The sequence below is a fragment of the Protopterus annectens genome, chromosome 4.part0, assembly GCF_019279795.1.
Source record: "Protopterus annectens isolate FY-2018-M chromosome 4.part0, PAN1.0, whole genome shotgun sequence".
NCBI lineage: Eukaryota > Metazoa > Chordata > Ceratodontiformes > Protopteridae > Protopterus > Protopterus annectens.
The window spans coordinates 584710095-584733123 of NC_056733.1; the positions used below are offsets into that span (position 1 = coordinate 584710095).

At 38.3% G+C, this 23029-nt stretch overlaps 1 protein-coding gene across 1 annotated transcript in view; it reads left to right on the forward strand.

Annotated features, from left to right (window-relative positions):
- ACACB (acetyl-CoA carboxylase beta) overlaps positions 1-23029 on the forward strand; it is a 1510375-nt gene that overhangs the window by 172605 nt on the left and 1314741 nt on the right. Inside the window, exon 4 of the mRNA XM_044068517.1 lies at positions 8146-8227. Coding sequence (XP_043924452.1) covers positions 8146-8227 — 82 coding nt within the window. The remainder of the gene's footprint in view (positions 1-8145; positions 8228-23029) is intronic.

The following is a 23029-nucleotide window of genomic DNA, read 5'->3' on the forward strand; positions in this document are numbered from 1 at the left end:
TTCTTCCCTAACCCGCAGAACAAAGGGGAAAAACTATTGCACACCTTGGATGTACGTAGACAACTATGCTACTATCTGGACAGAACTAAAAACAGCAGTAAAACTGACCAACTTTTTGTAGCATATGTAACTGGAGTGCAAGGAAAAGCAATTTCCAAACAGACAATTTCAAAATGGATAGGAAATTGCATTCATTTTTGCTACTCTTTTCATGGAAAGACAGCTCCTGAAAATATCAGGCCTCATTCCACAAGAGCCACAGCCACCACTACAGCTTTCCTATGAGGGGTGGCTACCAAGGACATTTTAGAAGCTGCTACTTGGAGCTCCATGCATACATTTGCCAAACATTACAATCTACCTTTATACTCCAGATCCAGAGCAGGTTTTGCAACAGCAGTTTTACAGGGGATCTTAACTACACCATCCTTATCTTGGTACCTCCTCCCCCAGTTTGGCTATGGTATTCTACCCATATGTTATGACTGCAGATGCATCCTTGAAGGACATAGTACAGTTTTGTACCTACCATAAATGTAGATGTCCAATAGGTATGCATCTGCAGTCAGGATTACCCACCCTCCTTCCCCTCTGTGGTATTCCTAGGGTGCTTACCCCTCTTTCAGCTAGCTGGGGGAATCTATTATGGTGTATTTGTTTGTATGTATATATGTATATATATATATATATATATATATATATATATATATATATATATATATATATATATATATATATATATTTTGTCTGCTACTGTTTGGAATTTTTCAACATTTATCAAAATTTAGCCTTCCTAGAGGGCACCTGGCATCTGGGGCAAGAAACATTGAGGAAAATGGCATCGGCTGATGCCTTTATACCCCAGAAGCTCTGACGTCGGGGAAAGTGCGACATCAGCCAAGGCCAGACCCAGACTTTGGAATCCGGCCGACCGAAGGGCTGCCTGAGGCAGGACAACCCATATGTTATTATTGCAGATGCATACCTATCGGACATCTACATTTATGGTAGGTACAAAACTGTACTTTTTCCTACATACAGACTACATATGAGGTATTGCAGAGACAGAACTGTTAGTCTTTTCTGGACAACAAAATAGCTCAGGAAGTTTGACCCCAGGTCATCACATAAAGTAGCTTGGACAGTCTATGCCTTCTCCCCAAAGTAGTCTAAAATGTAATGGAGGAGAGGCATAGGATACTCTTAATTGCACCATTTTAGGTTCATAGGTGGTTACTGGTCTATTGACCCAAAGGTCTTTATGAGCCTAGCCATATGTATCCAGTATAATACTAGAGAAACCCAGTATAAAGGATCTTGCCTAAACTCGAGATGTTAGCAATGACTGCCCATATCTAGGAGAGTCATAGATGAAATCCCTAGCAGAAATATACTGTTTCCCAGGGTCATAGAGGGGCTTTGTTTAATATGAACTGGTAGCCTGTTCCAGAGGAGTGGCAACCTGTGGGAGACATATCTGTCTCTCCAGCAGGTCCTATTTATGTTTCAAGCCATGTTAAGGTCCCTGGAGTGGGTTACCCTTGTCCCATTTGACTTGCAGATTTGCAGCATTTGCATTAAGTTTGAATCCGAGAGTGCTCTGTAGGCCAGATACAAGCCTCCTCTAAGTAGTGTGTATGCTACTCAGTACAGTGATAGTGACTTCAGTCTGTAAATGTATGACATGGTTGAGACCATGAATTTTCTTGGTTAGAAATCTCTGAAGTCTCTCAAGTTGCTGCAGGTGCCTGGTAAGGTACATACCAATGGCAGCATTGTACTCAATTACTGGCATGATGAGGGTTGAGTACAGGGGTGTTATGACCTTTTTCATTCTTGAGACAGTGCCTTTACTAATGAGGTGTGCAATGTAGAATGCCTTCCTTACCACAGTAGATAAATGGTGGTCAAAGTTTAGGCTACAGTCAACGTGCGTTCCCAAGACTCTCACTACTGAATTATTACTTGGGGTATTATTATTTATATGATGGTCTGCAAGGATATTGTTTTTACCGAAGGGAGTGATGATGCATTTTTTACCATTGAGTTTGACTCCATGGGTTTAGCAGCAGTCACTGGTCTGTCTAAGTCCCTCTTGACATATGTTGGCATCATTTGGGGATTCAGTAATTGCACCTGATTTGCAGTTGTCCGCAAACTTAGCCACATCCCATGTCTTTTGGCCTGAACTTCTCAGAAGCGTATTCCAAAAATAGGGGGCCCAGCACTGACCTTTGTGTAACCCCACTGATGACAGGTCTGCTGGTTGAGGTAAAGTTACCAACTTTCACTGAGCGTGATCTGTCGGTGTGCCATTTAGCAACCCACCTGATGATATAAGGGTTGATTTTCAACTGGGAGAGTTTATCAATGATGCCTGAATGTGGGACTGTGTCAAAGGCCTTGGCTAAGTCAAGGTAGGCTGTGTGCACTAATTTGCCTTAGTCTATGGCTCTGGCGATGTTTTCAAAGAAGTCCACCAGATTTAACAGGCATGACCTGCCTTTGACAAAACCAAACTGTGATGGATCAAGGATTTGGAGATCACCCATAGCCTTATTTATAAGGTCCAGGATGATTTTTTCCATAGCCTTACAATTAAGGCTGGTTAAGATTATGGGTCTGTAGTTCCCAGGGTCCATTGCTGTACCCCATTTGAGGGGGGGATGATGGTTGTTGTTTTCCATTCAGTAGGGACAAAACCAGCACTCAGGCTATGGTGGAAGAGAGTACCTAATGGAGTTGCTAACTCATGTTTTACACCATTTAAAACCCAACTTGGGATGCCATCCGGTCCATAGAGGCTGTGTTTTTGGCCTTGGAGACAGCATTAATGACTTGCTCTTTGCAGATGCAAGGTGGGGGAGATGTAAATAGAATGCCTTGTGGAATGTTTGGAGAGGATGGGGGTGAACAAACCTGTCTGCTAATATTTCAGCTATTTTTGCAGGATCAGTGTGTGTGATGCCATCCACAGCTAGATCAGCACAAGTCTGGGTCCTATCTTTTAGGTTACGGATATAGCTGAAGAATGCCTTATGGTTATCCTTGGCTATGGTTGCTAATTTTGTTTTCAAAATTACCCTTAGAGGATTTATCATTTGTTTAAGCAGAGGAGGGTGTTCTTCCAGTGCTGGGACCTCTCTTTTTTATTCTTAGACAGCAACTTCTTCCTTTGGTTGTTTAACTTAGTAATGCTAAATATCCACTAGAGAGGCTTGTTTTTTCTTGAGGATCTTGTTTTGATTTATCTGGTACAGTTGTGTGAATACATTTGTGTGAGTGTTTGTAAAGGGCATTTGTGAATGTCGTAGTAAAGATGTCACTGCCATCTGTGGGAACAGGAGCTTGGAAATTGTTTATGCCATCCATTATGAGGGTATAATTAGTTTTGGTGATTTTTTTTTTAGCCTGATTTCACCTAAGAGGGGTTCAGGTGTTAGAGCTACTTCAAATGTGACTGATTTATTATCAGATTTAACCAGTGAGGGTCCTATACATGTGGTTGTGCATGGTCACCCATGTTGGTGAGGACTAGGTTGAGAATATTTGAGCCCCTTGTGGGGTTGCATACTATTTGTTCCATGACATTAGTGTTAACAAAGTCCGGGAACCTTTGTGCAAGTGTATCGGTACTCATACAAGTTTCCATGTCAATGGAGGGATAGTTAAAATTGCCCTTGACTAGTATTGGTTGTAATTTGACTCGATAGGTCTAAATAAGCATTGTGGGTATTTTGGTTCATTGAAGGGGCTCTGTAGCTAACGAGGACTTAAGGGGGGGGGGTCTTACAACACAGTTAGTTGAATTTGGAGTAACTCCATGGAGTTTTCCTGTCTAACCAGTCTAGAGGTGTATTTATATTTGACAAAGATGGCCACTCCTCCTCCTTTAGTTCTCATATGTTCATTTTGTGGTTTGAAAGTGTAGAAGGCACCTCAGCTGATACTGTGTGTGGCCCTCAACCAAGCTTCTTGTGACTGCACTGATGTCAACATCCTCCAGGGAGAGGAGTGCTTCCAGAGAGTGCAGTTTCTCCTAGCATTTAGCAGCATAATCCTTCATTTATTTGTGAGTGATAGTTTCACATTGGAAATTTTGTTCTTGAGACCTTGCCTAAAAAAGGCACTATGGGGGAGACAAGTGCCTTAGCCAGTAACCAAAAGCCTAGAGGTGACTGGTGAAGATCATCTCTGGTAAAGTAGTGTGCTCTAATCAGTCATGTCATCACAGGCTGACATTGTCTATCAAGCATGTCATCCCAGGCTGACAGGAACTGGATCCCCTTAGAATGACACCAGAAACTAATCCAATTGTTGAAGTCAGTCATTTTGTTTATATTTTGGTATCATCCTGGTGTGGGCAGAATGCTCAAGAAGGGACATAACTGCCTGGGACATGTGCATAAAGGTCAATCATCTCTCTCTTCACATAGTCCAGTTTGGTACATCTCAAGCCATTCACACCAACATGAACTATGACGGAGTCATAATGGTACTTTTTGAGAGACTTGAGTGCATGTGTAATCTGATGGATCCTGGCACCCAATAGACAGCTGACAGTAACCTTCTCCTTGTCCAGCCTGGTGAGTGGGACATGTGTGTCTCACAATGGAGTCACCTATGACTACAAAATTTGGTTTAGATGTGCTTTCCCTTAAGGGCTTTTTTTGGTGAGACACTGATGCTTGTGTTTTATGTGTATTGAGTGCTGTAGGTGCTGTATTGGGTGTAGCATGTTTGTGTATGGAAGGTCTCTGGTGTTTGGGTAGGTTTCTGCTGTTTACCTCCACATAGTGTGGCTTGTGTTGAGTGCATGGTTTGCGTAGGAGGTGTAATATGTGAGCTGATGACCTGTCCAATGTCATTGTTCTGTGCAAGAGAGAGCAAGGATTCCATTTTCTTAGTGTAGATGCATCTCTTACAAATTATACTTGATTTAGGAGTAGAAAGTTGCTACACTGCCTCAGGGATACCTATCTCAATCAGGCTGGTAGGAGAAATGGAGGGAAACTGACCATCCATAATTCTAAGTTAAATACTGTTTTCACAGTGGGGAGATAAAATGGAGAGGTATGGTATAACTGGCTGCAATTAATGGGGTCTATACTAATGGGGTGCTCCTATAAAGGATCTGTACTAGTGTGGGTTCTCTAAATCATGTGAGACTATTGTAGATTTAGTGGTTTTGGGACTGTTTAAGGGGTAAAAGTGCAACTGAGGTGCTCTCTGAGCTAAGTGCAATTTAAGGTCTTCTCTGCTGGATCATGGGCAGCTACTAAGGGAAAATTTATCTACTGAAGTTTTTGCATCAGAGGTGCACTATGTGTAAACAGATGAAAACAGCAGAGCAGTGGCTGGCCACCTAACTCTGTGGAGCTGTGTTAAAACAAGCACGAACCCATGCAAATATGGGGCTTATGTAGCAACAGTGAGCAAACTGAATTAAACAATTTAACCAATAAAAAAAGCTCAAAACTGAGCCCTGTGCCAGCAACCTGCAATCAGCACTCTCCTGCCACAAGGATGCAGGGCGCACTCTTCAACAAAAGATAGTCTGGATTAGTGCTCAATTTAACAAACAGAACCAGATTCAGCAGGTCTGAATCTAGTCTGTGCTACAGCAGACAAAAAGTGCAACAAATCAGCAAGAACAATTAAAAAAAACAAGGAATATAGCAAAAATTCAATTTAAAGTGCAAAATTCAGTATAAAATTGTACTTATAGTTAGCAGAATGCAACAGAATCCTTGGATTGCACAGATGAATACAAAAGAGCATTGGCTGGTTGCCTAACTCTGTGGAGCTGTGTTAAAACAGTGAGCCCAGACAGCTTTAGTTCTCCCTTCACATTCCGATATCCAGTGTGAACCTTTATCTGCTACCTTTGGAAATGGGCCTCCTAACCCAGGACAAGAGTCTACGATGAATTGTGTAAAGGAATGCTGTAATTCACTGCCTGGATGTTTTAACTCTCTTGGCCTTCAGGCACCAGTTCACTATGGACATGCTTGCCATACATAAGGAGACTATGAAGACTACCTCTAGAAAATCGTTCTCGTCCAAATGGAAGAAGATCCAGACATGAACACAGCAGTGGTGTCCATGATTCTGCAGTATTTAAGTGAGCTGTTCAACCATATATCCCTCTGTAAAAGTACCTCAATCAGTCATTTAAGCCTATTTGCATGTAGTACCCAATGTAGTTTCCTAGTAGCCTTTCATACACTTACTTACTCAAGGACATATTTCATCTGAGACCACTCAGAAAAGCTGTTGCTCTTCCATGGAACTTGAAATATCCTGGAAAAGCTGTCAAAATCTTTTTTTAGCCTGCTGTCTCAGCCTCTCACAAATATTTACCCTGAAAAGGTGCACAGTTCAAGAGAGACAGACAGTGAGTTCCTGCTCGAAGTGAGGCAAGATGTCAGACGTTCTGTGGCAGAAGTCTTGGTGGTTGTTACTTGGGTAACAATGATTCTACCTTTGCCTCTATTATTATGGCAGTACTTTAAGCATACATTGTGCATGCAAATGTCAACTTTATAAAGACCTATAATTTTATGTTTACTTTATGCTCTGAATCTGTATTTCTCCAGTGGGTTACCTTCAGTTTGTTTTTCGATACGGGAAGATGTTTTGATTGCTGCACTCTGAAGTATGGATTGGCAGTAAAAGTAACTTTTCAACAAGCATTCTTGACTCGCACCCCAAGTACAAGAGCATTACCTGATGGCTTGTTATGCTTACATGCCCCCATTAGTCAATATTACTAGAAGGGTAGGAATAATTACCCTGCAAATATTGAAATGTAGACACCAACTATGATTCCTATTTTCTCTTTGTGTATTATTTTTGTAAGAGTTGGATTATTTAATTTGTTGGCCTATGGTTTCTCCTTTTACCTTTATGTAACTGAGGTTTTCAGAACTGCATACAGTGCATCAGTCAGTGAGTATGTTTGAGGGTCTATATTATAACTTCAAAGTTGTAAATGTTATAATATCGAACCCACTACATCGAAGGATGAAAATAGCAAAGCCCTGGAACATCAAAATCTTACCTAGGGCAGGATTTCAGTGGGCTGTTCTGTGGCTTCGCTATTTCCTCCGCTATTTCCTCCACTGTGGTGCAGTAGTTATGGACCTTAGGGTGCGGGTTAAGGTAAGTGGATAGTAAGGAATGTATGTATGATTTAGTGTAGGGTTGGGCTTTAACTGTATGTGTGTGGTTTATTTATTTTGGTGTGCTTGTGTTGTGTGTGTTTCTCGGAACAGCAAATTTTTTCCCTGAGAAAACAATTCGCTATTCTGAGTGTTTGATGTTATCATAATTCGAAATTCCAAGTTCGAACTTATGGTGTTCGATATTTTGGAATTTTGAATATATGATATAGACCCATTTAAGATACTACAGTTGTCTGGTAATGAGGTTTGTGTCCATTACCTATTGAAAGTGTGAAGACCATGGGCCTAATCTTTTGAAAAGGAGTGCGTGTGTGCGCGTGCATGTGTGTGCGCGTGCATGTGTGTGCGCGTGCATGTGTGTGCGCGTGCATGTGTGTGCGTGTGTGTGTGTGTGTGTGTGTGTGTGTGCGTGCATGTGTGTATGTGTGTGTGCATATGTGTGCATGTGTGTGCGCGTGTGTGTGAGTGCGTGTACTCTCTCTTGTGTGTTTTTGATGTGGAGAATTTTTTTGCTTCTAAGCATACCAAGTTGCCATTGGAAGACCCACTGCTTTAATTCATGTTGCTAATGCTGTATAAATTAGCTTAGTCTGCATTTAAATGTTTTACTAAACAATTTTACTTGTATGAAAAGGATGGCTGTGTCTATTCTATATATTAAAATATTTAAGTTGCATTGTTTTAAGTTAATATGTCATTATGGGCTCTAGCTTTCATTGAATTCATAATTTTTGTGTGAAAGCTTTGCACTTGATTTTAACTGGTTATACATTTAAGAATGTTTTTTTATGTGTGTGTGTTTTCTGTGTTTCACACAGTGATTCAAAGTACAAGACACGTAAATAGTATGGTGGTGATTTTCATTAATTGTGCAACGTGTCTTTCTGGAAATAAGTTAAAACCTCTCCAAACGATATAGATGGACTTTTCAGTATTTTTGTTTTTGTTTGCTCTTTAGGGTGTTTGGGCAGGCTGGGGTCATGCTTCAGAGAACCCTAAACTTCCAGAGCTGCTAGAGAAGAGTGGAATTGCATTCCTAGGTAGGATTTTACAGGTCATCTCCTAGCTGTTTACATGTTTACTGTTGTATTTATGTGTAAATGTGCTGTCGGGCTAATAGCATATACTGTTTCTATTATTTATCTGTTAAATGTTTAGCATTTATCTGAATGTAACTGCTGAAAAGTTTGAGCCCTGAAAAATGGATCACATCCATGTCAAACTGTGGAATACTTTTAAAAGCAGTATTGTTTTCCTTTGGTATACCAAGAGCTGGGCCTTTAACTTGGAAGATTATAAGGTTGCATGGAACAATATACAGCACTATTTGATTTATTTATATTGTTATGAAAACTGTTTCTTTACAAACCAATAAATGCTATTAATAAAGATGAACCTGCAAAACTTCATTCAGTGTTTGGACAAGATAAATAGTGCTAAATCTATTCTTTTGTTGTAGCTTCTATGAAGTTTGTCTAAAGCATGAAAGCAAAGAAGGACTACAGGCTGAATCAAAAATGCCATCCTCAGATACTGTTAACCTTAATTCCAAAATGTATTTTCTTCCTATAAAATCACCTTAAATGCTCTTTGGTATGCAGAAACCCTTCACTGCCTTCTAAATTTTGCATTTCCACTTGTTTCTCTGCCACATATCATAACATTCCCACCATTTTTTTTCTGTTCAAATATAGCATTGTTTCAGAAAGGAATCTGCCTCGACCTGCATAAACTAATGTAGACAGCAGAGGTTCTGTATTTTCTAGTACTGGTCACCACTCATAATTTTATATTCTGGGCCTGCCTTGTTAAGGGTGGTAAGTAATGTAAACTTCTCAAGTGAAACTGTTTTTCAGGTAATCTTTACATGAAGAACAGGGAAACGTTTCACTGGAGCACTGCATAAAGAAAATGGTAAATATTTTAATTTTGGGCAGTGAAATAATGGCTTTGACTGTTAAGGTTTGATGTTGTGCATAATTCTGTAGTTACAGGTGGCTGTCATTAACTTACTAGTGATAGGTTTTGTTTATTAATTGCTGAGCAAAAATAACAACTTTAACACTTTTAAGTACATGAAGGAGTGAATTGCTAGAATTTTTTTTTTAAGGGTTACAACTTTTTTTTCCCTCTCTTTGACATTTGGCATATACCTTTATTTATTCATTTATCATTTGTTTGCTGGGAAAGTCCGACTTGGAATGAGCCATTTTTCTGCAGTGGCCTGGGGAGAAAAGCTACAGATGCATGTCTACCTCTGAGTATCAAGCCTTCCCTCTAATTGGATATTGTCCATTCATCTTCCTATGTGGGAATTTCACCTAGCATCAGGGCAAAATCTTTCCAGATGGCAATCCTACAAGCAACCATGATAGTTCTTAGTGTCCTCGCTGACATCCTGGCTTAAGAGGACACATGCCTAAACCCACCACCTGGTTACCACAGAGACACTCACTTCTGAGCACCCACTATGACGATCAACAGCTATTGATAGTTTGAGAGCCTAACACCTCTCCCAGACCATGTGTTAATATCCCAGTACTGACCCCTTATCCGACCAGTGCTGTACAGAGCCAGCTTTACCCTGCCCTCCCCAGCCTTTCATGTCACAGCTTTTCAGCTGCCATGCTACTAATCAAATGTTGATCACTTGGGTCATTGTATGTGCTTCATCTGTCCATGCCCATGCCCCCTGTGCTAGCATAAATATTTGAGACCTAAACCCCTTATTTGCACTTATTTTATTATTGGAGAAAATTAAATGAATCAAGAAAGGCTTTTATGAGTTTAAAGTAAACACTAATGGAAGGAATTTGGTTAAAAAGAAAGCAGTGACTTTGCTTTCATAGACTATATAAAAAGCCAGTGACTCAAAGCATGGTCACTATAACTGTGCTTTGAGGCCTCCTGAATGTGCCCTTCAGGCTAGGCCACTATACCTAGGTTGTTTTATTTTGCAGGGAATCCGAAACTGGTAGTTTCCATTATGGCATTTTTGAGTGAATAAGATATTAAAAACAGAGTGATTCTAATGCGTAAATAAAACATACATATTTATGGATGATGAAAAAATATTATTTAGTTTTAGTGTGGAATTTTCCTTTAATAGATTGTGCTGACACAATATGAGTTTCATGTAAAATATCGTATGTTTGTCTTGTAACTTTTCTTTCTAATTGGTGAATAGGTTGTATAATAAAGAGCAATTTCTACACTTGGAAAAACATCTTTGCTTAACGTTGATGACTCGGATTTTTCTTGTGCCGAACTTCAAAGCTATGACTGACTGACTAACTGAACGGACTTAATTATCCTGAAGTTCAGAAGTAGGGTTGCCAGCTTTCTTTGTGGCTAAAACCGGACTAAGGTCAGGCCCCTTGCATCACCCATAGCTCCACCCATTCCCACCCCTCTCACCCATGCTCCACCTATTTTGTGGCATCACTGTGACATCAGCTGATGGGAACACCTTCTTTTTCTGTTCTGGATGCCTGCTTTCAGCTGATTTGCTTTGCTTTTCGATAAAAAAGCATAGTAAATCAGCCAGTGATGCATCACTAATAGAATGTTATTCAGTCATAACTATGCATACTCCCTAAACCCAAACTCCCAATAACATTCTAAACCTAAAATCTGTTTCCGTTCCCTAAACCTAAATTCCACCAGTCGTGGGCAGGGTTTAGCTAATGTGCATCCTTCCATGTCCTGCTTTCTGCACACATCTGTATAGTCAATGACTGGCAGTCAACTGACATTTGATTTACTGACCTGGCCTTGACTGAAACTTCATGCAGTTGATTTGCTTGGAAAAGTAAATGCATGGCTGTGGCCATTTTCCTCCACAAAAGTGCATTGTGTGATCATTAAGTAAATAGCAGCATGATTAGTTTCATGTCAGGGTGACACCTCAATACAACCAAAACAGAAACAACTGAAAAGGTCGGACTAATAATTGGTAAGTGGCCACATGAAACCAGCAGTACAAGTGGAAATAACTGCAGCCCAGTTACTTCCTCAAAGTATCACTTGTCTGACTTTCATTTGGTGTTAACATGCAGGGGCATGGCTCTTGGTCCTCAGGGACAAATTAAGAAATAGTCAGGGCAATCAGGAACACTTTTAAAATTATTAGTACTATTAACTTGAGACATTGACAGAATAAGAGAATATGAATTCATATCCATTTTCTGAAATAAAAAAGTCTAACTATAATTATTGTCATTATTTCTTAAGTGCAATTCTCCACCTTTTCTCCAATCATCACCAGTTTTAGGGGGATTAAAAGAGAAATAAAATTTGACTCGGGGACAGTTTATAAGCAGGGGAGAAAGGAACATGATCATCAAAACACGTCTCATGACATTGTGGCTAACTATGAAGAGACAGTAATCAGACTGCACAGGTGTTCAGGCTACCAGCAAGTGGCACACACAATACTAAGCCCACAGTACCAATCACAGCTAAGCTTCTTCAGTTTACTAAAATTACAAAAAGAACTCCACTCATCAAATATTCTGCTTCTATCAGTTCAACAGAAGTCAACCTCCCACCCCTAACAACTTCTATTTAAATAATTAGTGTACATCATGTAATCCAGATGTAAACACTATATTGTCTTACTGGGCAGTAGTAAATATCTCATAAATGACCTGAAGAAACAAACATAATACATGCAGCTAAATAAAGTTGTTTACAACCAAGGGCAAACCCCAGAACCAATCTGCCACACTACTACAATAGTTTCAGTTTCAGAACAGCTAAGTGCACAAAACCTTCACTACAGTCTTTTATCAGAGACCCCTACCGAATAAACTGCAGGTCCAGACACTATTTCTCAAGACCACTGAAGTACTGATATACGGGCTAATATGCAAGCCTACGAAAAAGAAAGAAAGCTAACAATCATCAGGTTTACTACCTTTCAATCCAATCCCGTTGACCCAGTGTTCCAACACAGCAGGCAATACATAGCGGAACTTGAGCGTATGGTTCTTGGCTCACAACTTCCCAACCTTTGTGCATCAACTTTCCACTTTACTTCTTTTCTCAGACAGCAATACATAACGTTTCCAGTACTGAGACTGGCACCCTGGCTGGAAAAGATTTAATACAGGCAGCTGGCGCAGCATCCATCCAATCAGTGAAGGGCGGCTCAAGGGCATTCTGTAAGGAACTGGCCAATCAGCCATAGAGGGAGAGAAATTCTGTTTGGAAGTTGATGCTACTGAAGTGAGTTGAACAGCTGACTCTTAAATGGATGCTCAGTTTTTGTTTTATCAGCATTCCGGTTTTTAAGTGTACTGCATATTGATTGAACTTTTTACTCCAACTTTACTCAGTGGCACAAAAAAACCCGGACTTCACGTGTCCAGTTTTGAATGAAATTTGTAACTGGACAATTTGTCAGAAAACCGGACAGTCCGTTCAAAAAATGGGCAGCTGGCAAGCCTATTCAGAAGGAAGTTGTAACTGCCCAAACATTTTCCTTATGATGCTTTGGCTGGCATTGTTGTGCTATGTGCCACACTTCCTCCTCATTTTCCAGAGGACAGCATTTTTTGTTGTTCATATAAAAATGCATCTCTTTAATTTAAGGAGTGTTACTGGCATAATTATCTGTAAAATTTCCTTAGAGTGGGCTCCTGCCTGCAAGAACAAAGAGACAGCCTCATTTTGAATTGTAATGAAACTGTCAATTTAATGTCATTTTTATGCCACATATACAAAAAGAGGAAAGTACCACTTCAATACAGAAACACGTAACAATTTTAGGCCTAAAGTCACAGTAGTATTGCATGTTTGCTTTCAATTGTTTTCATATTTCTCACTAAGAAAAAAGTATAAACTGCACTTTTGTTCACAAGTGGCTGTTCTACAAATGTTGCATTTTGCCAATTTCAGAAGGCTGGTCTGGTCTAAATTTTGATCTTGAATCTAATTCTGCTAGAAGATATTCTTATGAAATTGTGCATGACCTAATAGCAGTTAGGAAAACGGACAGAAGAATTCCAAAAATGTGCTGCCTACCAGGAAAAAACAATATGCTTGGTCCTCATTTCATAAGAACAAAGTGATATGATTCAGATATATACAAAAATGTTTTCCTAAAAATATGAAATGCATGTTTGTTACGAACCAAATGACAAAAATCAGAGTCCCCAAGTAGTTATAAACTACCGGTAGCAATTAGCAGTGTATGATCATGTATCTCTGAAACCATTTGAAATGGTATAGTCCATTTTTTTTAGAATATTATGTCATGACTGTCTGGTACAGAATGCATTTGATGGTGATTTGAGGTGTGAAGATAGACACACACATCGTTGACTTCATATAGTGTTCTTTACTGCATATTAGTCTAAGTTGTTAGGACTGTCCCATTTCTTGTGACAAATGTCCCGTTTCAAGAAAACTATATATAATATTTACTTCTGATGTAGTAATTTAGCAAAGATTTATTGTAAATTAGTAGTATTGAAAACAGAATATAATACAAATGTCAAACTGTGACAGTGAAGGCCTGGGAACTTTTTACACCTGGTACTTTGGGTATAAAAGTTCAGGAACACAATAAGCATTTTTCTGTGTCCCAATATCACAAAATGGTCATGCTGAAAAACATTTTTTGGAGAACCTTAATTTTGCCATTTCCCATCACTGTTGTGTGACAGTTGAGTTAGTGAAGTGAGGGTTCTTCCCAAATGGAGTGCAGGAAGGTTTACCTCTCCTATTACAAAGAAAAAAAAGAGAGAGCATTTTCTGTTTCATAACCTTTTTGCAGTGTTGAGATTTGATGAACTAATTTTAAGCCAGCATGATTCCAAAAAGTAATTTGTCTGTCTCACTTTAAGAAAAGTTTTACACAGTGTGACAACAGGATGTTCATCTACAAAATGCTTCTATCTGAAACTTCTATTCTATTCATGGATTTTGGTGTTTCTCGGTTTTGAACTTGATAACACTGCTCTAGCTGTTTCAGATAATGGTATCTAATGATCTAAGCCATGATATATTGAAACTGAAAAAAGTAATGAAATACTATAGCTAAAAAAGTCTTTCTGCTGAAATAAGTTATGATGACAACTTCTTCAGTGGAAACTTAATAAAGATATATTTTAGACCAACATTGTATTCTGCATCCTGATATATTAAACACCCCAGTGAAACAGAGTACAATGCAAAATATCAGACTGTAGTAATGAAGGCCTATGGACCCCCCTACATGTAAAAGACCATGTGTTGGCCCCCCTGACCTTTTGGGCTGTAATAACAAGCTGTTCAGCTAACATATGCATCTAAGATTGCTGTTCAACCTTTAGAATTTCACCTCAACACTTTTTTAGTTGCTTCAACCCATGGAATTTAACGCATCGCATGATACAATGGAGAATTTATTTTTGAAGCAGTACATATGATTATTTCTGATGCTATGACAACTTGTGTATGATATGGACATTAGTTTTACCCTGCTTCATGATCAGAGGTTTTCTACACTCTTATTATAAACAAGATCTAATGTCAAACTGTAGATCTAATGTCAAACTGTAGAACTGGAAGTCCTTCAAATACTGATGTCTGGTCATAGGTTGTATGTTCCCCATTGAAACTGATTATAATGAAAGATGTCAGACTGTAATACTGAAAGACCTATGAACCCTTGCATTTGGTACCTATTTACAAAAGGTCATATTTCATTTCTCCTTAGTGAGGTTCATAATACAATTGTCAGGAAATTATAATAGAGTACTCTGGTAAAAAATGCACCTAAGACTACAGTTCCACCCTTAAGGATTTAAATGTAAACTCTGTTTGACCCACTACTTGGATTGATTCACATCTGGTAGTTTGAGTTATAACTGTATCATTTTCTTTTTCCTCTTACATAATGGCTGCCCAGTAAAAGCATGTTTTTGATATGGGCTGCTTTCTGCCACCCTGTGCAAAAGTCGTATATTCACACCTAATGGAGATCAAGTCTAATACAATTTGATAGGCTATGACCATCTAGGGTCACGCAACCCTATTGATGGGGACTATTAGTATGTTTTTTTTTTTTAAATACATATATATGTGAATGTCTGTATATCATGTGAAACGGGGACATTTTCCAGTATAAACATGGTAACAGATATTTCATTTCTAAGTAGTAGGTAGGGCATGCTTTAAGTGCAGAGGTAAGTAAAACAGTTGCACACTAAATCTCCGAGTATCAAGTTACAATTCTTATAAATGTTTTCCTTTTTCATATTGTCAATTGAAATGGAAGGAAACACCACTTTCAGGGACATAAATAGTTGTCTAATTCATGTGTTGTAAAATAAAGATCTCTTCAGGATATTCTGTTACCTATTAACTTCCTGTGAGAAGAAGTAAAAATATGCATGCTTGTTGTGAACTGTCTAAAAACATTTGCATTAAGAACACTTTAAGATTATAATAATAAACATCAAAACATATTGGTATGTTTCTAAAATACACCTGCACTAGATTCAGCTTCTTTCATGCATGTACTGTCCCTGTGGTATGCAACTCTTCTGAAAGGATTGCACCACTTTGAGTATAATAGTCACAGTAATGCACATATTGTAGTCCAACTCCTGCATTATCCACAGTGAGTTATACCAGCAACCGTTTAACAGTGATCATAAAACTATTTTTCTCTTTCACACATGGTCTGCCCCAAAAGACACAGGCACTTTTTGTGTACACTTACAATATTTCATTGTGTAATGTGAAAGATAATGGCTACACTAATATTATTAAATAACCACAGCAACTACAGATTACAGCATTAATTTTTCTGTACCAATCGCAAAGCAACTGCAGTTTTTAATAATCGTGCATCAAAAACATTTTTTCTAAACAAGATGTCTATATAACATTGACATTCTGTAAATTTAAAGAAAAGGAAAAAGGCATAATCATTCATTTCCTAAAAGAAAATTAAAGGAGAACTGTAACCACAGACTCAACAAACATGTTTATTTCATCATGGTTTGGTGTTTCCTACATTTTAACACCACTCTGGGACTATTTACAGGTTTTTAAATGTTTTTGTATGTAATTTCTGAGTCTGACCACATGGTGTCTTGCATCTTGAAGTAATTCTGATTGTTTAGTCTGCCTCTAGGTATCCCACAATGCAGTGTTTGTAAAAAAAAAAAAAAAATTACATCACGCAGATGTCTTTCTTCTTAAAGCTCCTTTCACTGTGTTGATTTTACATGCATACAGTGCTGTCTTTCAGTCAGTCAGTTTTAAGTAACATTTCATGCCATTCAATGACTACTTAAAACACAAACAGTGCAAATGTCACAGAACAGGCTTTCAAAGTGCTTTTTATTGCTGCTTCTTTTTAGAATGGCTAAACTGAAGTCTTTTGTGAACCCTGAATTGTACTACTTTGACTCATCTCCCATCCCCCTTCACACCTAACTTCCCTAGCTGTCAAAGTGCTAAGGGTAATTTGAGCTGTTACCTGTTGTGATTGACAGCCAACAGCAGGAGACCAAACTCATGTACTGTTTTCTTGTTCTAGCCTTGACTTTCTGTATGGGTAGGGGAAGGACCAGGGAGCTGTGACATCACAGCATGGGTGGGTTTTTAGGATGGTCATGGTGATGTCAGTATGGGAAGGGAATTGGGCAGAAAACTACCTGTATTTAGTGGCCTTGATGACATCAGTGAATTGGACACTGCAGCAAGCTTTTCCAGGGCAGGATAAAAGCTTTTTGAAAGTGAAACCACCACAGTACAGTAAGGCACTGTTCTAGTGGAGATAGTTGATTTAAAATATTTTAAATGCCGCATTGTTTATTCATAGCAGGGACAGTAGAGAAAAAGGACAGATAAGTTGAGCATTAAATAATAGAATCCCGTTGTTGTCCTTTAAAATAAATAAGTTGTGAGGGAAAGAACAGATAAAATAGGGAAAGAAGTGAAAATGTGAGTTGTGATATAATGAAATGTGTGTCCTCACAGTAGGAAACAAGGGAGAAAAGAAAGGGAAGTCCAAGAATACCTGTATTTGAAAGGCAAACAAACACATTTCCTCCATATTGCTGTATGAAAGATTCTATGGTCTTCATGTTCAGTCTTGACTTATCTTGTTTGGGGTTCATGCCAATTTACTGACTACAGTCACCATACATGCCATTACTGCAAATCATCTTCAATTAAATTCACCATCAGTAGTAAAGAAATAATGTATTTTTTTTTTGGGAGGGGGCACACTTCATGTGGGGGAATCCCTCAAACGCACCAACTTATATATACTAACTCTGTGGTCTGTGTTGAAAAGGGCAATATTAATGACCTCTGAGAGTGGTTTACAGCAATATTGACTCGCAGGCATGGGGCTCGCACAGATAACCATCAATGAATTAAGTGGGTTTCCTTGTTTGAACAGACTTAAGTTTAGAAATTCCACCATTCTGTTTCTGGAAACTGTAGGAGTGATTGATATTTCTATTACAGAAAAGTTAATCTTTTCATAGTCTTAACAGCCATCACAAAATCACACCTTTTTATTTTTTAATTTTCCACTATTTCACAGATTGAAAAGAACATATGGTGATATTTTCTTTCTCTGGTAACTCTGCCATTTGCTTTAATCTATCATCCCTTTGCTTTAGCACACTCCTGCAAACAGTGCCAACATTTCATCTTCATGTTTTTTTACAGTGCTAAAAATGATTAACATTTATGTTGTCTAGCAAATGCATTCTCCTAGTTGAATAATTCCAGTAATTCTTTTATATAGACTAGAAATATTTTCACATTCTGGTTTGTCTGGTATTGAAACACTGAAGCAGAAAGATTCTGTTTCCCTGTTAATGTTTCAGTACTTCAGCACTGTGTAGGTAGTAGGTTTCATGCTGACAACCAAACAAAACGAAAAAATGAACTGCAGACCTGCTGGCAAAAAAAACAGTTTGTTTTTTTTGCCAGCAGGTCTGCAGTTCATTTTTTTGTAGTAGGTTTCATACTTATTTAATGTTTTCTGGAGTCAGAAAAGAGAGAAATGTAACTTCTTTTTTCCAAGTTTGTCCAACCTCCAAGTTAGTGTATATATAAAGTGCTGGAGTGTGTGTGTGTGTGTCTGTGTGTGTGTGGGGGGGATCTGCCCCCACAACAAGGAGATGCATGAGGCTTTCCTAGTGCAGTGTGTGTGTGTGTGTGTGTGTGTGTGTGTGTGTGTGTGTGTGTGTGTGTGTGTGTGTGTGTGCGTGTAAGTGTAACTGTTTTGTTATGCAATCTTCCAAAATTTAAGACCTTTTTTGATTTGAGTAACTAGGTTAGTTAAACAACAAAATCTTATTCAAAGCAGATCCTTGCATTTGCTTTTCAATAGGTACTTTGTCTGTGCATCTTTGTAAGATGGAGTGTTGCATTTCTAATAGATATTTATATGCCAACTTGATTTCATTTTAGTGTTTGTTTGGGAAAGCGTAAACTCTGAGCCTTCATCAGTTTATAATCTTCCAAATGACTGGAGACTCCTTTCCACAGAAACTTCAAATGGTTATTTTAGTAGTCTAAGCAGTATTAAAAGAAACATTGAAAAAGTAATCAGTGGTAACAGATATGTTTTAACTGCATTAACAGTAACCAGAATGCATTAGTTTGTCATATTTCTCCACTTTGCCCTTAATTTTTTCAGTTTTATATTGATCCATATAAATAGTTTTCAGTGCCTGCTGTTAGTATATTTCCAGAAATTTTATCTTTTTAGCTAGTAGGATTTTTTTCAATCACATTGTTACAGTTTTCTATTATTCTTTTAGAATTATCCTGTAATAAGCATGTCCTTAAAAGTTTCATTCGTAAGGCTGAGAAGAGGGTGGGCTCTATAATGTCCTTATAATAGGCCTAATACATTGCTGCTATTATTCGATCATCTGTGTATGCTATAATTGAAAATTCTTGACTACCCATTTTGAAATATAGTATTCTAATGGAAATCATGGATTTAATGTTAGAAGAAAGAATTTGGGAAGTGGTGGCCCTCCTGCCTAAACTCAGATGTTTTAGACAAAAAGGGAAGGTTCTAATCACTTAATGAGATTGACAAGCTTGTATTATGGCGTAAATTCTTTATTATGTATACAGATAGGCTGTTCCAGGAACTCTAATAGTTCAATATTAACAGCATCAGATTTCTATTAAGTAAGATCAAAGTCTTTTGATGTATCAAAACTGAAATTTCCTCTTGAATTTTATTCCTTACTATAGAATCAGAAACAACTTGTTAAAGGATTGTGGCAGGAGACATTCTTTTTATTAGTTATGAAACCTTATTGATTCAGGTGAATAAAGTGATAAGGAATGTTTCTTCTTCATTTGGTTCACTATATGTATACTATCCTTATCAGCTATGGTTAAACTTTTGTTTTGCAGATTTTAAATGTTCTGTATTGTAATGTTCTGTATTAATTCCCAGTAGGAGAATCATTTAACAAAGTTTTCTAATAAAGTCAGTTTTGGGGTGAGGAGAGCAAAGGGCTAGGCGTCTTTTGATATATATTATATTGGTAAAAAGTTTTATTTTTAAGGAAGGAGGGAACCTAAGGTTAAGGATTTTGTACATTACTAAGATATGACAGGGTGCCTAGAGAGGAGTTGTGGTATTGTATGAGGAAGTCAGGAGTGCCAGAGAAGTATGTAAGAGTGGTACAGGATATGTATGAGGGTAGTGTGACAGCGGTGAGGTCTGCGGTGGGAGTGACAGATGCATTTAAGGTGGAGGTGGGATTACATCAAGGATCAGCTCTGAGCCCTTTCTTATTTGCAATGGTGATGGACAGGTTGACAGATGAGATCAGACTGGAGTCCCCGTGGACTATGATGTTTGCAGATGACATTGTGATCTGTAGTGAAAGTAGAGAACAGGTAGCGGAGACCCTGGAGAGATGGAGATATGCTCTAGAGAGAAGAGGAATGAAGGTCAGCAGGACTAAGACAGAATATATGTGTGTAAATGAGAGGAAGGATAGAGAAATGGTGAGGATGCAAGGAGTAGAGGTGGCGAAGGTGGATGAGTTTAAATACTTGGGGTGAATAGTTCAGAGTACTGGTGAGTGTGGAAGAGAGGTGAAGAAGAGAGTACAGGCAGGATGGAGTGGGTGGAGAAGAGTGTCAGGAGTGACTTGTGACAGACTAGTACCAGTAGGTCTACAAGAGGGTAGTGAGACCAGCTATATTATATGGGTTGGAGACAGTGGCATTGACAAAAAGGCAGGAGTTAGAGCTGGATGTGGCAGAGTTAAAGATGTTAAGATTTGCACTGGGTGTGACGAGGGTGGAAAGGATTAGGAATAAGTATGTTAGAGGGTCAGCCCAGGTTGGAATGTTTGGAGACAAAGCCAGAGAGGCAAGATTAAGTTGGTTTGGACATGTGCTGAAGAGAGATGCTGAGTATATTGGGGAAAAAGATGCTAAAGATAAAGCTACCAGGTAACAGGAAAAGAGGAAGGCCTAAGGAAAGGTTTATGGATGTGGTAAGAGAGGACATGCAGGTGGTTGGTGTGACAGAGCAAGATGTAGAGGACAGGAAGAAATGGAAACCGATGATCCGCTGTGGTGACCCCTAACTGGAACAGCCGAAAGATGATTATGACTAAGGAGGAAGATGGTCTGGATCTTGGTGCTAGTACTAAAATGTTGACTGTGGTAAGAGATGTGCACTGGCACATATGCATAGATTTTAAGTAGTTTGGAGATCCTGCATTCACGAGTGGGAGGTTATATACACTACTCTGGCAGAAATACATCTTTTGTGATGGTGCTTTTACATGCTGGTGTTAACTCCCCCCATTATGAGTCATAGCCCGGGGGCTCCTTAATCTAGTTGTTAGAACTGAAATGTGAGGTACATGTTGTTTGAGATGGAAATGTAAATAGTTAGTGCTGCTTAGAATGGAATGTCATCCTTAATGGTAAGGTAACAGAGTTGTTCTGGGGGCTTAAGATAGGTGTTTCACTGTACCAAACAGCATGACTTCAGTTTGCTTTCCATTTTGTATTAAACTAATGAAATAAGCAAGAAGTGAACTGCCTTAAGGTAAGTTTCAAGCATGGACTTAATGCAAGTATGGAATGTATCCAAAGTTCAGTTGGCGGTGTTGTCAACATAAAAAATACTGTATTGTTAGGGTGTGTGATCCCAAAAGTGTTATTGAAAACATTAAACAGCAAGGGATCAAGGATAGAGGACTCCTAGGCTAAGTTGCAGAGGATAGAATAAGCAGTCCGATATTAACCTTTGAATTTGAGTTTATCAAGATAATGCAGTATACATGAATAATAGCTGATTATTAGCCCTTGTACAAGAAGAGGGTATAATACAGAATGGCAGTGGCTTTTGTCAAGCCTGAAAAGATTGTGCAGCCATGCTGTTAGGTGTTAAAAAGGTCAAAGTTGTTGAGATGTGAGTTGGGAAGACAGGTCTTTATAGAACTTTGATGGTTAGAAAACTAGACTGGGGAAAAGTGAGAAGGAAGGGATTTCCGTAGTTTGGGTAAAAGTATTATCAAGCTTTGAACATTGTAAAAAGGGTTACAGCATGTTTAAAGTGTGAAATCATGGATTATGGATGATATTTAGTTTGGTAAACCTATTATTTTAGAGAGGTTCTAATATTGGGGGCTATAGTTATCTGGAAATGATGGCTTTCTGTATTTTGTGGGGAGAATGAAAAAATGTCTGAAAGAGAAAAGCAGTAGCTGAATGATTAAATAAATTGGAAGAAGCTTTAAGAGTTGGGAATAACAACACAATCTTCTCCCCACTACAAGCTAATCTTTGTCCCACTACAAGCTTCCAGAATCTGTAGTACAAGAAGTGGAAAAAAGGAAATGTATACATATAGACATATATACAGAAGATATCCATATTCACACGTGTGTGTGTGTGTGTGTGTGTGTGTATGTATATATATATAAAATGTGTGTGTATGTACATATATGTGTATCTAAAATATATATATATATATATATATATATATATATATATATATATATATATATATATATATGTGTTGTATATATATATGTATGTATATATATATATATATATATATATATATATATATATATATATATATAAAATGTACCCACACACTCACAAAAAAACAGCCAACAACAAATTTCACACCAAATGATAAAAGCTCCATCTGACAACAGACCCAAGAGCAAGCGTTTTGCTGAAAGCTGTTTTCAGTGTTGAGTTCCATGCTTGCAGTTCCACTAGCAACATTGCTGTGTGTGCTGATTTAATGGTACAACAATTTCTGAATCACCTGTTGAGTGCAGAAGTCTAGAGTGCATTAAGCTGTTCTGAATCTCATGGTGAGCGCAAAGATGACAATAAGACTGAAATATTTTGTGGTGCTCTATGAGGAAAACATGATATATGAGGTGTTGGGTTATTATGAAAAGTAAATTGTGAATAAGGAGAAAGGTTCTGAAAATAGTTCTGGCTCTGTAAATTTGCATATTTTTAAGCAAGGTCTAAATTCTGTGTTGGGCATACTGAAATGGTGGTAAAGAATATTCTATAAGTGAATTACCATTTTCCTAGTAAGGAGTGCCATCAAAAATATTGTAAATAACAGTACCACTCTGGTTCATATAGTGAGCTTAGCTCCTTAGGAGTCAACTGTGTGTGGGAATGAAGGATGTTTGGTCAACTCACCTACCTCAGTGGAGGGGAAAACTTTCCTTGCAGCTCACAGTGAAAAGTGGGGACTGTAGTCCTGACGAATAGCTTGGAAAATGCAGTAGCAGGTCTTTCTTTGACATCATTCATTACACACCAGTTGTGGGAAAGAACTGTGCATGAGG